Raw genomic sequence first — 12,133 nt, 5'->3', positions numbered from 1 at the left:
AACGGCACAGCGTACTCAAGTATGCCTAAATATGTGACGTAAACAGCGAGAGTACATGGTCAAAAGCATCCCATCACTATTGTTCAACGTATGTACAGTCGTTTGTATCTGAATTCCAGGTGCAGGCATGATGCAAGCTTCTTCCAAATGCGGAGAATTTTAGTAGTCGCACCTACTCACAAATCCGGCATTGGTGGGGGTGTCCACACCCCTACTGCGCATGCTCGTGTCTGATTACGATAAAAATCTTCGGATTTTACATTGGTGCCGAAACCCGGGAGGCACTGACCTAGAAAACTGCATAGAACAGCCGGACCGCGCCAAGATACTTGGACTATTGGGAACACCAGGTCAGACAGGCTAAGCTTGAACGTCGATCCTGTTCTGGAATGTCTACAAGGAGATAAGCCAACAAAACAGTTCATCTTACAGACTTTCACTCACTTGTTCGATCCTCTAGGCCGGTCAGCACTATTTCTAATCCGCCCCAAAATACTATTTCAGTGCATTTGGCAAATGCAACTGGATTGGGATTGTGAAATTCCAACTCAACTTGCCCAAGAATGGGATAGAGGGTGCAGAGAAGTTCATGACATTAGGGCTCTTTTAGTGCCCAGGTTTTGTTTGTCAATCAGTGACTTGGATTATAAGCTGCATGTTTTCATGGACGCAAGCAAGGCCACTCACAAGGCCGTTGCTTACCTGCGGCAAAACTCCCATGGTACACCAGGTCAGATACTCATGGCAAAAGCACAGGTTTCTCCCGTAAAGCAGCTTTGACTTCCACAGATCGAGCTTCTTGGAGCTTTATTGGGTGCCCGACTAGCAAAGTTCATAACTGGTGCAATGGAAATCACTTCTAACTGCTGTTTTTGAACCGATTCAACAGTGGTGCTCGGTTGGATCCGAGGCATTCCTTAAAGACGGCAGCAGTTAGTAAAAAACAGTCACAGAAATGCAAGATCTCACCGACTCTTCACAATGGAACTATTGTTCTGGGAAAGAGAACCCAGCGGACCTAGTTTGTCGAAGCACATCAGTAAAATCTCTAATTGACTAGGACATTTGGTGGAGAGGACCAGTATGGTTGGCAAGAAGCAAAGAATGGCCTAAGCACATGACTACTTATCCGAATGCTCTTCAAGATGATCTAAAAGAAAAGTCCGAAGTAGACACCGTTACGCTCTATTTGTTTAGGACGGCAGTGCGCACTCTTTTGGACTTATCAAAGTATAGTTCCTGGTTGCGGGTGCTACACGTCACGGCTTGGATTCTGAGGTTTGTCGCAGCCTGCCGTGACTGGCCAACCTCTCAAGGACGCTTAACGATTAAGGAACTTGTCGCCTCTGAAAGGTATTGACTGTCTGTCACGGACGGCCATTTTTGGCGGCCCCGCGTCACGGCAATTTACGGGCGCCGCCGTGGCTTTCCCACTGACCGTGGGAACGGCGAGCGCATGAAAGGGAGCCGAGAAGTGCAGAATGGGGTGCTCTTCTTGGAACGTCGCCGTCGACGATTGCTTTTGTAACTGCGGCGGCGTCTGCAAGGTCGTGGAAGGCCGCAATGTACCCCGAACAAGGATTAGGCTACGGGACGCACCGGCTGAGAGCCAAACAGTTTGACCGTTTCCCACGGGGAAAAGCGTGGGAAACCCTCTGGTGGCCAAGCCGTATGACAACAACCCAACAGGTTGTCACTCTCGCTAGATGAGGGCCCTCTCCCAATTAAAAAGGGGTGGGGTCAAAATATTTTTGGGGCGGAGTTTCCATCAATTAAACGCGCATGATTGGACCCATGTAGAGGTCTCTTGTTCCCAAGGAAGAGAGCGAGGAGACACGAGGGGGATTTAAGCGCAGGATTTTGCCCTGCTAGGCAGGCTAGTCGCTGACCAACATGGTGTAGAAACAGATCAACAAGCATCTCTTCTAGAAGTTTTTAGTGTGGCTCTGTATCGGCTGGCCACCAAAACTTAGCCGTTCGTCTAGTTGTGACGCGATATTAACGTCTGCAACGTAGACATCGGGACTTCGCCTCGAGTTAGCTCAACCTGCTCGAAGTCACCTGCAAGCACTAGCCTCCCGGAGCCACCAGCGTTGCAACACCGCCGACATCACAGTCGTGCCAGAACTCTCTTCGACTTCTCGCATCCGATCGTTGGGGACGCAACACTGCCGGTCATCACACGTATGCCTTCACCTGTTTATATCTTCAAACTTTCTCCTCCGTAGTCTATTGTTGTTAGTTTGTGTAGTTTGTAATAGTTCTCTTGCGTAAGCTGATTTATTGTTTTTTATATGTATTTTTCAGTTGTATCAAGTGTTGATGTACTTTGTTAGTTGTATTGAAGTGTTGTATTAGATCCCGTGTGCTGCAATATCACTAGAGTAATATTTGTTTTGTTTTCTCACGTCTCTGATCTCTTCACTGTCTCTACTTGCGTACGGAACGAACCAACCTGCTGTCATTCCCGTCGCCGACTTCGCGCTGGCGACGCTAGAGTGGCAGCTTGTAACAAAACTGGCGTCCGCAAGACAGGACGTTCCGTACAAGAGTAAAACAGTGAGGGGTGAACGAGAACCGTGCGGACAGCGTGGTGATAGAGCCGCACAGTTGAAGCGGTTGCATCCTGCATATGATTGCGCTGTTTTTATAGTGGCATTATAGTGACAGTTTGTAGTATGGAGTGTATGGATTCGGATAAGTGGATCGCGCACGGTAAACAGTTAGGCCTCGAGGGCGCCGAACTGAGACAATGGGTTAAGGAACAGCAGGAACAGGCGCAGGCGTTAGCCAGAGAAGAGCGGGCACTGGCCCGAGAGGAAAAGGAAAAAGAAAGGGAAGCGGCTAGGGAAGCCGGAGAACGGGAAGTGCAGTTACTGCAATGTTCGCTCGTGTGTTTCAGTTGGCTATTTTGGTGTGTTTTGGTGTGCAAAGCATTCAGGTATATGCAGAGGGGTCAATGCAATATAGCTATCGCGAATGAGCATCAGCGGAGAAATAGAATACATTTCCTGCTTGTCAGGTTCTTTTTTTCGCCTCTAGATGGCCCCACCTATCTAGCCTCTCGAGGTTAACATGGTCTTACCACGTTTACGTGGACGCAAAGTCTACAGATGAACTAAAATTCAACGATACCTGTGTGTTACTTGTTAGAGATGATATCTGACTACACGCTCTTCTACTTTTGATAGCTTGTGGTCGTGTTGATGTGTAACATACGTGGCATGAAAAGACACCCTCATGGCACTTTTTCCATGCTTCGAACTAGACAACTGCAACTCATTTGCAACTCACAACGATTACCCCACATGCTGACCGACAAGCACATGCTTAAGCGTGCTCTTTTCTTTTGCAATTCTTTCAAAGTTAGCTTTTCTCTTCATAATTTCATGAAATCATTCAAACCGGTCCGATGAAGATCAGACGCGACGAGCCACGACCGGGCTAGACTGCACCTGCGCGCGCTAGCCCGGCCGTGGATGAGCGAGTGCGTTTCTGCACTTCGTCGCCAGTTGGTGCCACAATAAGAACACTCGGATCGTATACGTCATCGCTATTAGGGCATCGTCACTCAGGAGGGTATTTGTGGAATGTATCACACCGAACACGTAGCACTAGTGTCGATGTCGCAGGGCAGTCTATTTTTTTTTTCTCCTTAGCTTTTCTACGCTGTTTGACATCGAATTAAAATAAATTCCACGCGACAGATGCCATTCAAATTTGGCCAAGAAGACCTATGCATACCAAGCGATAGAATGATGGGCTCATCTCGATCTTGAAATTTGATGTCAGTGCTCCTTTAAGGAAACGGTAGGCCCTACACCCGCCATGTATATTGTGCGATCTTTACGTACCTTTTTTTCCATAACCGTAGGAGCTATAGTAATAATCTTACTGTAATTACAATTAGAAGCCTTTCCTCATTTTACTGAAACACATTTATCTCAGAATATTGTTGTGTTTCTGTAAATATACTTTACTTATACGTATTTATGACGCAGTAATAGGTATCAGATGTCGTCTTGAACAAAAGCCTTTTCTCCCGCAACAACAGTTCTGCTTCAGTGTACTCCTTATTACTTAGTCTAAATACTGGCCGAAATCTAGGTTTTTAGATGGTTGGGTTGCCAAGATAAAGAAACAAAAGAACAATAAAAACATGTTTTGAGATAATCGTGTTGAAAGCGCAAAATTTTCTATATCGCAAATGTGCAATAGAACAACGGTAAATTGACTGACCCTTTCAGTGGGCAGCAGCCAGACACTCGTGCCCAATATCTTTTTTTTTTTTCGGAATGAGAAGTCATGCCTGGCGAGTTTCATTTGTCGCCATCTGTGTAGCCCTGTTACAGTAGTACTGTCGACGCACTGTCAACACTGATGCGTAGGCCATGCACTGCATAACATCCTGTTTAAATTCATAAGGCGTTTTGCACATTTACCCAAGCTTTACTGCCTTTTCATGCCACGTATGTTACACATCAACACGACCACAAGCTATCAAAAGTAGAAGAGCGTGTAGTCAGATATCATTTCTAACAAGTAACACACAGGTATCGTTGAATTTTAGTTGATCTGTAGACTTTGCGTCCACGTAAACGTGGTAAGACCATGTTAACCTCGAGAGGCTAGATAGGTGGGGCCATCTGGAGGCGAAAAAAAGAACCTGACAAGCAGGAAATGTATTCTATTTCTCTGCTGATGCTCATTCGCGATAGCTATATTGCATTGACCCCTCTGCATATACCTGAATGCTTTGCACACCAAAACACACCAAAATAGCCAACTGAAACACACGAGCGAACATGACTGAAGCGTGCATCCTCGGGCACCTTAGTAGTGCTGCATGGAACGGCGTCCATTTCGAAATCACTGTTCTGCAAAAGGTCGATCAAAGCAAAAATATTTCGCAACATCGCGAATCTCGGGGATTCCAAGCTCCAGACTATCGTATTGAACCCAAGTCGACACTTTGTACGGCAACGACAGCAATGCAGGTGACAAGGCATGACTGAATGTGTCCGCCTAGCAGACGAATTGTTTGTGGAGCAGCTGAGCCTGACGTCACTCTTTTCTGTGGAGAAGTGGTCAGTTGGGGCGTGATCTGGAGGTGACTGTGAGGTAGCGCCACTGCTTGTGCTCCCAGCGCTAAAAATGGCGGGATTGCCGACCATTTTTGAATAGTGCTAGATCCCGGTAATATAAATCAATAAAAGAGATAGTTATTCATCCCTCAGTTGTGTTTTAGGTCGCGACTCTTTGCTACGGGGTCTATAGCTACTCGCTGACGCAAAAGTCTTAACATGAGTAAATTTGATGTCAGTGCTCCTTTAAAACCTGATATCCCTTATATAATTATTATGCACCTAAATTAGGCAGTGTGAATGTGCTGAGCATATCAAGATCACAATTTTTCCTATTCGTTAAAATGTACACACTTTCTAGTTGTTTGCATTCTATAGCTAATATGGAGCAGTTAGAGCCATCGATGGCTTATAATTATAAAAGCTTGGTGGCAAAATAAGTGTCCAAAAATAACTGTACTGTGCACATTGTCATGGCACACAACTAAAGCTATCTTTAAAGTCAGCATAAAAACCTACACAAACAGCAAAAATGTCCTTGCCCTAGGCTGCAGATTAACGTAACTTTTTTTTTTTTTTTTCAAAGTAGCATTACCCCTTGAAGGGGCCCTGAAACATTTTTTTAAGTAACCATGGAATGAATTCACTGGAAGAGCTTATTGCCTCACGAATTCAACGCCGCAAAAAATTTTAAGAATCCGTCCAGTAGGAGCGGAGTTACCAAGATTTGTCGCACACTGCAATAACATTCTCTCTTCTCTCGTCCCGACAACAGAGCAAAGACAGATGGCAGGGCCACAGAGAAATGTCACGCGTGTTCTGTGACCTCGACCACTTTATTTCTTTTTTTTCTTCGGATGCGCGGCTATTTAAGTGCGATCACACGCGCACGCGTGGACAAGTAGCAGCCTGCCGCAGCGATCTCTGTAACGAGAAGTGCGCCATGTTCAAATCAGCCAATCGCTGATAGATGGGCTTACTACGTGTGATTTTTGGGCATAATGTGTGATTTGTCGAGAGAAGATAAAGCAATTTATAGCCGACTTTGATCATTTATTGTGAATTCCAGGCCGCGTGCTGCCCTATAATATTTGGCTCGCATGTTGTTGGGAGCCTCTACTACCGATCAGTAGCGTTTTCTGACCATGCTTGAAAAGCGTTTCAGGGCCCCTTTCAAGAGGCTCTGTGACACTATTTGAGCATGTATTTTTCATCAGTTTTCCTGGTGCTGTGGAGCACGCCGATATCGTTGCACAAATGTCAACGCCGAAATCAACGCTGTTATAATTTTAATTCACTGAGACAGACTACCTTGATTTCAGAGTACGGTGACACACATCGGCTATTTTTCTTATGGGAACTGACGTCATGACATGTAACGTGGCGACAAGGACCATTCACTTTTTATTGGCTTGACACGACAAATAGCGTGCAATATGGTGGTAGCTAGGCTATACAAGTGAATGCTAAAAACAGCAAAAATTTTTTACAGCGATAGCTGTTACGAGATCACAACTCGGGTAACGCGCAGTTGTCCGCCGCCGGTGTCCGTAACCACATCCCGCCAAATTAGAAAAAAAAAAAAAAACTACCACAAATGACACAGTGGTGCTCAAACCCGGCTCCGCTGGGTGCCAGCCTAGTAGTCTACCACTGAGTTACGCCAGTGCTTGTAACTTATTGTCAAACTTGCCTTAGGCAGACTTGACCTAGCACCAATGACAAAGTGGGGCTCGAACCAGGGTCCGCTGGAGGCCAGCCCAGTATTCTACCACTGCTATACTGGTGCTTGTGACTTGTCAAACTTGCCTTGGGTAGGCTTGATGTCGGAAAAGCAATCACGTTAATACGACTCGTTAAGCGTTTTGAAACTGCGAAAGAACAACCAGTCGTCGCACAATGCGAATAGCGTAACGAGTGGGCCATCCAATGCTCCAACCTGTCACAAAAGCTTGTTCTTGTTCCCCTATTTACTGTGGCGCATACCCACTTCAGCCATAATTCCTCATCGTCATCAGTTACTGCATGAACAATTGGCACAAAATTCCTTGCAAGTGTTCAGCGGATACCACGCTTCTCAGAAGAATGACGAAAAATAGCATAGCGAATGCTGGCCTGTTACCCAAATAAATTTATCAATAATGACCGATTGAGTATCAAGCAAGTTCCTTGCCGTAGCTACCCAGTGAGTGCTTATAAAAGGCTCTGAAAGGCCGCTCTTCTAGCTTTCGCTACGACTGTGCTGCGCCTTCCGTGCAGGCCTGGCGTTTTTTTTTACACTTTCTCAGAAAGAACATTACACTTTCTCAGAAAGAAATCATTCCTCTTTCTAAATTATGTGTTTTCAGAACAACAAACACGACACTTAGACTGCAAACGAAGCTATGGTACACTACAAACTAAAGGTGGCAACGCATGCTAAATTTTTAGCGAGCCAAAAATGCGACAGGCGGTGGGCACTGGCGTTACCGTAGAATGCGTCTTGCAAGCGAGTCGAGAAGTGACCCCACCCAAAGCGTTGCAGGTGTATCTTACACAGTTTGACCGTAGGAGCGTCTGATACCTGACGCACGTGATTCCTAGTAACTATGATTATATTGCCATCAAAAAGAGCAGTAGCGAGGTATTGTGGGAAGGCCACTGTGAGGTGACATTTCCAGTATGTCTATATGAGACGCGTGTTGCGATTTGGTCTTTGACGTCAGCAGACGAGTGAAATGCAAAAGAGAACGTTTCTCCTTGTCGTCTGCTCAGGTTTTGAACTTTGAAAACTCATCACTTCACTTCCCGTGCACTAACTTCTATAATGTTTGTTGCATTCATCTCAGAAACCATCACTACACGCGTTGCGGCGCTAAATAAGGTCGTCCGAAAAGTGTCCCAGGGTCCCTTTAAAAGTTAATGATTATCTGTAATCAAATTCTATCTGTGTTAACGACAAGGTTCTCGCCCAAAAAAAGGACGAGGTGGGATCAAGACTGCAAACTCGGCAAGCTCGTCTACACGCAAAATCGAAGCCTTGACTATATTGAATGTTAACGCAAGAAGTGTTCTAAACAAAATAGATGCTCTCGAAAATCTTCTACTAGAATACAGTCCTGATATAGTAGGTGTCACTGAAACATGGCTTTCTTCCGAGATATACGATAGTGAAGTTGTTCCTCCAAATTATAACATTATCCGTAAGGATAGACCTTCTCGTGGCGGGGGCGTCGCTCTACTCATAAAGAAATGCCATTCATATGTATCGCTTTCAGCTGTAACAGATGCTGAGGCAATTTTCTGCCGGATTCTTTGCGATAGCACTTCTATATTCGTTGGATGCGTTTATTGAGGTCCGTCATCCGGACACGAATGCATAACTGCAGTTCATGACTTCATGCAGCGTCATGTTCGCAACTCTCGTGTCCTGCTTATGGGAGATTTTAATCTCCCAGACATTGACTGGACTACGCTAAACCACACATCATCTGCCTCGCACGCTCTTATAAACATAATGTTGAACTTTAGCCTTCAACGAATCGTGTTATCTCCAACCCGCTTACAGAACACTGCCGAGAGCATATTAGATCTGATACTGATTAGTCAGCACTTCCCGGAAGACTGTGTTCGCACTGACGTAGTCGACGGCATATCAGACCATCACATAGTCATATGCTTGCTGCCGCTTGACTCCAGTATTGCGTGTGAGCAGCGTGGATCAACTGTAATTGATTTCAAAAAAGCTGACGCTAGCAGCGCATTAACCCATCTCGCACATGAGTTAGAAAACTTTTTGCAGCTAGCTTTTGACGCATCCAGTGATACTAATCTACTCTGGCTAAGTTTCAAATCTACTGTTATGTACTGTGTCACTAACTTCATACCAAAGAAACACAAGAAATCTCCAGGGAATAATCCTTGGATAACACGTGAGGTTATCCAGGCCAAGCGTAGGGTTAAAAAGGTTGCGTGTGGCTGCGAAAAACCATAAGTGTAAATCATCCATTCAACAGAAGCTGCAGTGTGCAAAATCAGAGTTTTAAGCAAAAAAATAAAACTGCCAGACAATATTATTTTAGTGTTACACTTCCAAGCTTTATTAAAAGCAATCCAAGCAAATTTTGGAGATACCTTCGCACTAGCAATAATACACAGTCGCACACGGATTCAGGGGAAAGAACGGAAAAGGCTAACGAATACAACATTTTTTTCCAATCAGTGTTCACGACTGATAATGGTGCCACTCCTCCAGTATTATCCCTCGATTCGCCAAGCATCGATCACCTAGAAGTCACAGATACAGGAATACTGAACTTGCTTCTTAACTTAGATCCTAAAAAATCGAGTGGTCCAGATGATATTTCTAACGAGTTCCTTAAGAGGTACGCGGAATGGTGTAGCAAGTTTCTTGGGTTAATCTTTCGAAAGTCGCTTACTTCATCCCAGCTGCCAGATGACTGGAAGATTGCAAAAATAATACCTATTCATAAATCAGGAGAACAGTCATTGGTTTCAAATTACCGGCCGATATCCCTCACTAGCATTTCATGTAAGCTACTAGAGCATATCATCCTCAAACACATAACTGTTTTTCTCGAGAAAATAAAATTTTTGTCTCCTAATCAACACGGATTTCGTAGTGGCCTGTCCACTGTTACGCAGCTAACGGAGGTAGTTCATGATCTAGCTTCTACCATAAATAATCGTGGCCAAACAGACATAATTTTACTTGATTTCTCTAAGGCTTTCGATTGCGTATGTCACAGAAAGTTACTAATTAAACTGAAAAGTGCGATAGGAGAGGGGTTATTGTTTTCTTGGATTGAAAATTTCCTAACAAATCGCTCACAGTTCGTGCAGCATGAAGGTCATATATCAAACATAGTCCCCGTAACTTCTGGGGTCCCTCAAGGTTCCGTCTTGGGACCACTATTATTTTTAATTTTCATAAATGACCTCACGTCAAACATTAACTGTAATATCAAACTGTTTGTGGATGACTGCATTATTTATAAGGAGGTAACCAGCTACACAGACCACATTAATCTCAATGAATGTCTAACCAAGCTAGCAGATTGGTGCGCTAAGTGGCAAATGTCCATCAATGTGAAAAAATCCGCAGCTATGACGGTAACACGTAAGCAGAATCCATCGCAATTCATCTACACCATTCATGGTTCACCACTGACTAATGTTGTGCAGCATAAGTACTTAGGCATTACATTAACGCCTGACCTGAGATGGGATACACACATAGCTAGCGTCACTGCGGCCGCAATGCGTAAACTTTTCTACCTAAAAAGACGACTTAGAATTGCACCAGCGCCCGCAAAACTCTTGGCTTATACCATGTTCGTAAGACCAGTATTAGAATATGCCAACGTAGTTTGGTTTCCTTATACGCTAAGTGGTATTAGTAAATTAGAGGCAGTACAACGCAAAGCCATACGGTTTGTACACAACAAGTTCAAACGTACAGATTCTCCCACTAACCTTCTGGCTTCTTCTGGCACTGAAAAACTAGCTACTAGGGCAAAAGAGGCACGCCTGAGGTTCTTGTACCAGTTGTTACATGGCCACTACAAGGTAGATGTGTCTAAGTACGTCACATTTTCACAGTCACGCCCTACTCGTCATAAGCACAAATACAGTCTGCAAGAATATTCCTCAAACAGTGACGTCTTTGGAAAATCGTTTTTCCCACTAACAATACGCGAATGGAATAAACTGAATGCAAATGCTACTAATGCCGACACACTATTCACATTCACCGCAGTGTTAGAAACCATGCGTAATCTACAGTAGTGCTTCAATGCTTCACATACCTTTGCTATTTTTCTCTTTTCTTTTTCTTTTTTGCACGGCGCACTGTAGCAGGCCAGAAGGTACTGGGTGAGGCTTATGTATGTCAGTTGGAATGTTATTGTTTGTTCTTCATGAATGTATACTACCTGCAATGTGCCCTCTGTAATGACTCCAACATTGGAGTCGACAGTATTGCAAATAAATAAATAAATAAATAAATACAACTTTCGTGACTCTAAAGAATAGGTATGCCATAAATTTTCACACACTGCAACATTGTCATGTTGCAATGTGTGAAAACTGGCCATAATTAAATAATTAAACAGTTATATAACAAGTTTTTGTAATTAGTGCCATCAACATTTTAGATTCGCAAAGTAGTTCTACCTCAGCATAGAGTTTGTATGAAAATTATTGCAGCCTTGCAGCCACAGAACTTTTATAACAAATTTTTTGTATAAAAACAACATCAAAGAGAAAAACGACCTGAAAATGTCTCGAGTATGTCTAGGCAAGTTTAAGAAAAAGTCTGAGAAATGTAGGTAGGCTAGGCGGTGGACTTCTAAAGCTTCTTTGTTGAGTAAGCATCAAAGCTGTTGAAAAATGTGAAAGAGGGACTTTGTGCATATTGTGAAATGTCAGCATATCTTGATGCGGACATCACGTAGATTGTTTACTACGGTTGCTCACTGTTTGACATTAAACCCCCTTACATTGGGAAATTTAATGTCAACTGAGGAATTCATTTAGAAAACCATATCACAAGATATAAAGAATAATTGACAAAAAGCCAGAACACTGACCCGTCAGTTAGTCCAGTCTGAGTAGGAAGGGCATAATTCAAATAAATGACAAAGTGCCATCGCACACCGACTTACCTGTATTACGAATAATGTAATCCAGTACCACAAGCCGCTCGAACTGGAACTGGAAAATGCGCTGAAGATCAGCGGGTAGCGGTTCCGACTCAAACTTCCGCAGCCAGTAGTCAGCATCTTGATAGCCTTCCACGTACAGTTGGAAAGATCCCACCTATAAAGATAACCGAAACGTCTCAGGTCACCAACTATAAAATCCGGTCCCGCACACCAACCTTGGGAGGCAAACCAATGCGATGAAAATGTCGACCAACTTTCGGGAAACGTTCTGTGACGTTCTTTTTCGTTCGTGCCTTGGTGCGGTCTAGAGCCGAGTAGTTGAATGTTTCACTCACCAACTTGACCACCTGGGTGACGAAAGGGTCGTAAGTGAACGCGACGAGC

The 12,133-nt window shown here is 44.1% G+C and overlaps 1 protein-coding gene across 3 annotated transcripts in view; it reads right to left on the bottom strand.

The window, feature by feature from the left end:
* The window catches only part of Pi4KIIalpha (phosphatidylinositol 4-kinase II alpha), a 310,849-nt gene that overhangs the window by 78,584 nt on the left and 220,132 nt on the right, over window positions 1-12,133 (bottom strand). For all 3 annotated transcript variants that reach the window (XM_075881825.1, XM_075881824.1, XM_037426586.2), the window contains exons 3-4: window positions 11,965-12,096; window positions 11,750-11,903 (exon numbers count right to left, since the gene is read on the bottom strand). In XM_075881825.1, coding sequence (XP_075737940.1) covers window positions 11,750-11,903; window positions 11,965-12,096 — 286 coding nt within the window. The remainder of the gene's footprint in view (window positions 1-11,749; window positions 11,904-11,964; window positions 12,097-12,133) is intronic.

The sequence above is a fragment of the Rhipicephalus microplus genome, chromosome X (genome assembly GCF_043290135.1).
Source record: "Rhipicephalus microplus isolate Deutch F79 chromosome X, USDA_Rmic, whole genome shotgun sequence".
In the NCBI taxonomy this organism is placed as follows: Eukaryota; Metazoa; Arthropoda; class Arachnida; order Ixodida; family Ixodidae; genus Rhipicephalus; species Rhipicephalus microplus.
The sequence above is the reverse complement of the archived record's forward strand: the minus strand, read 5'-3'. Positions and strand labels throughout refer to the sequence as shown.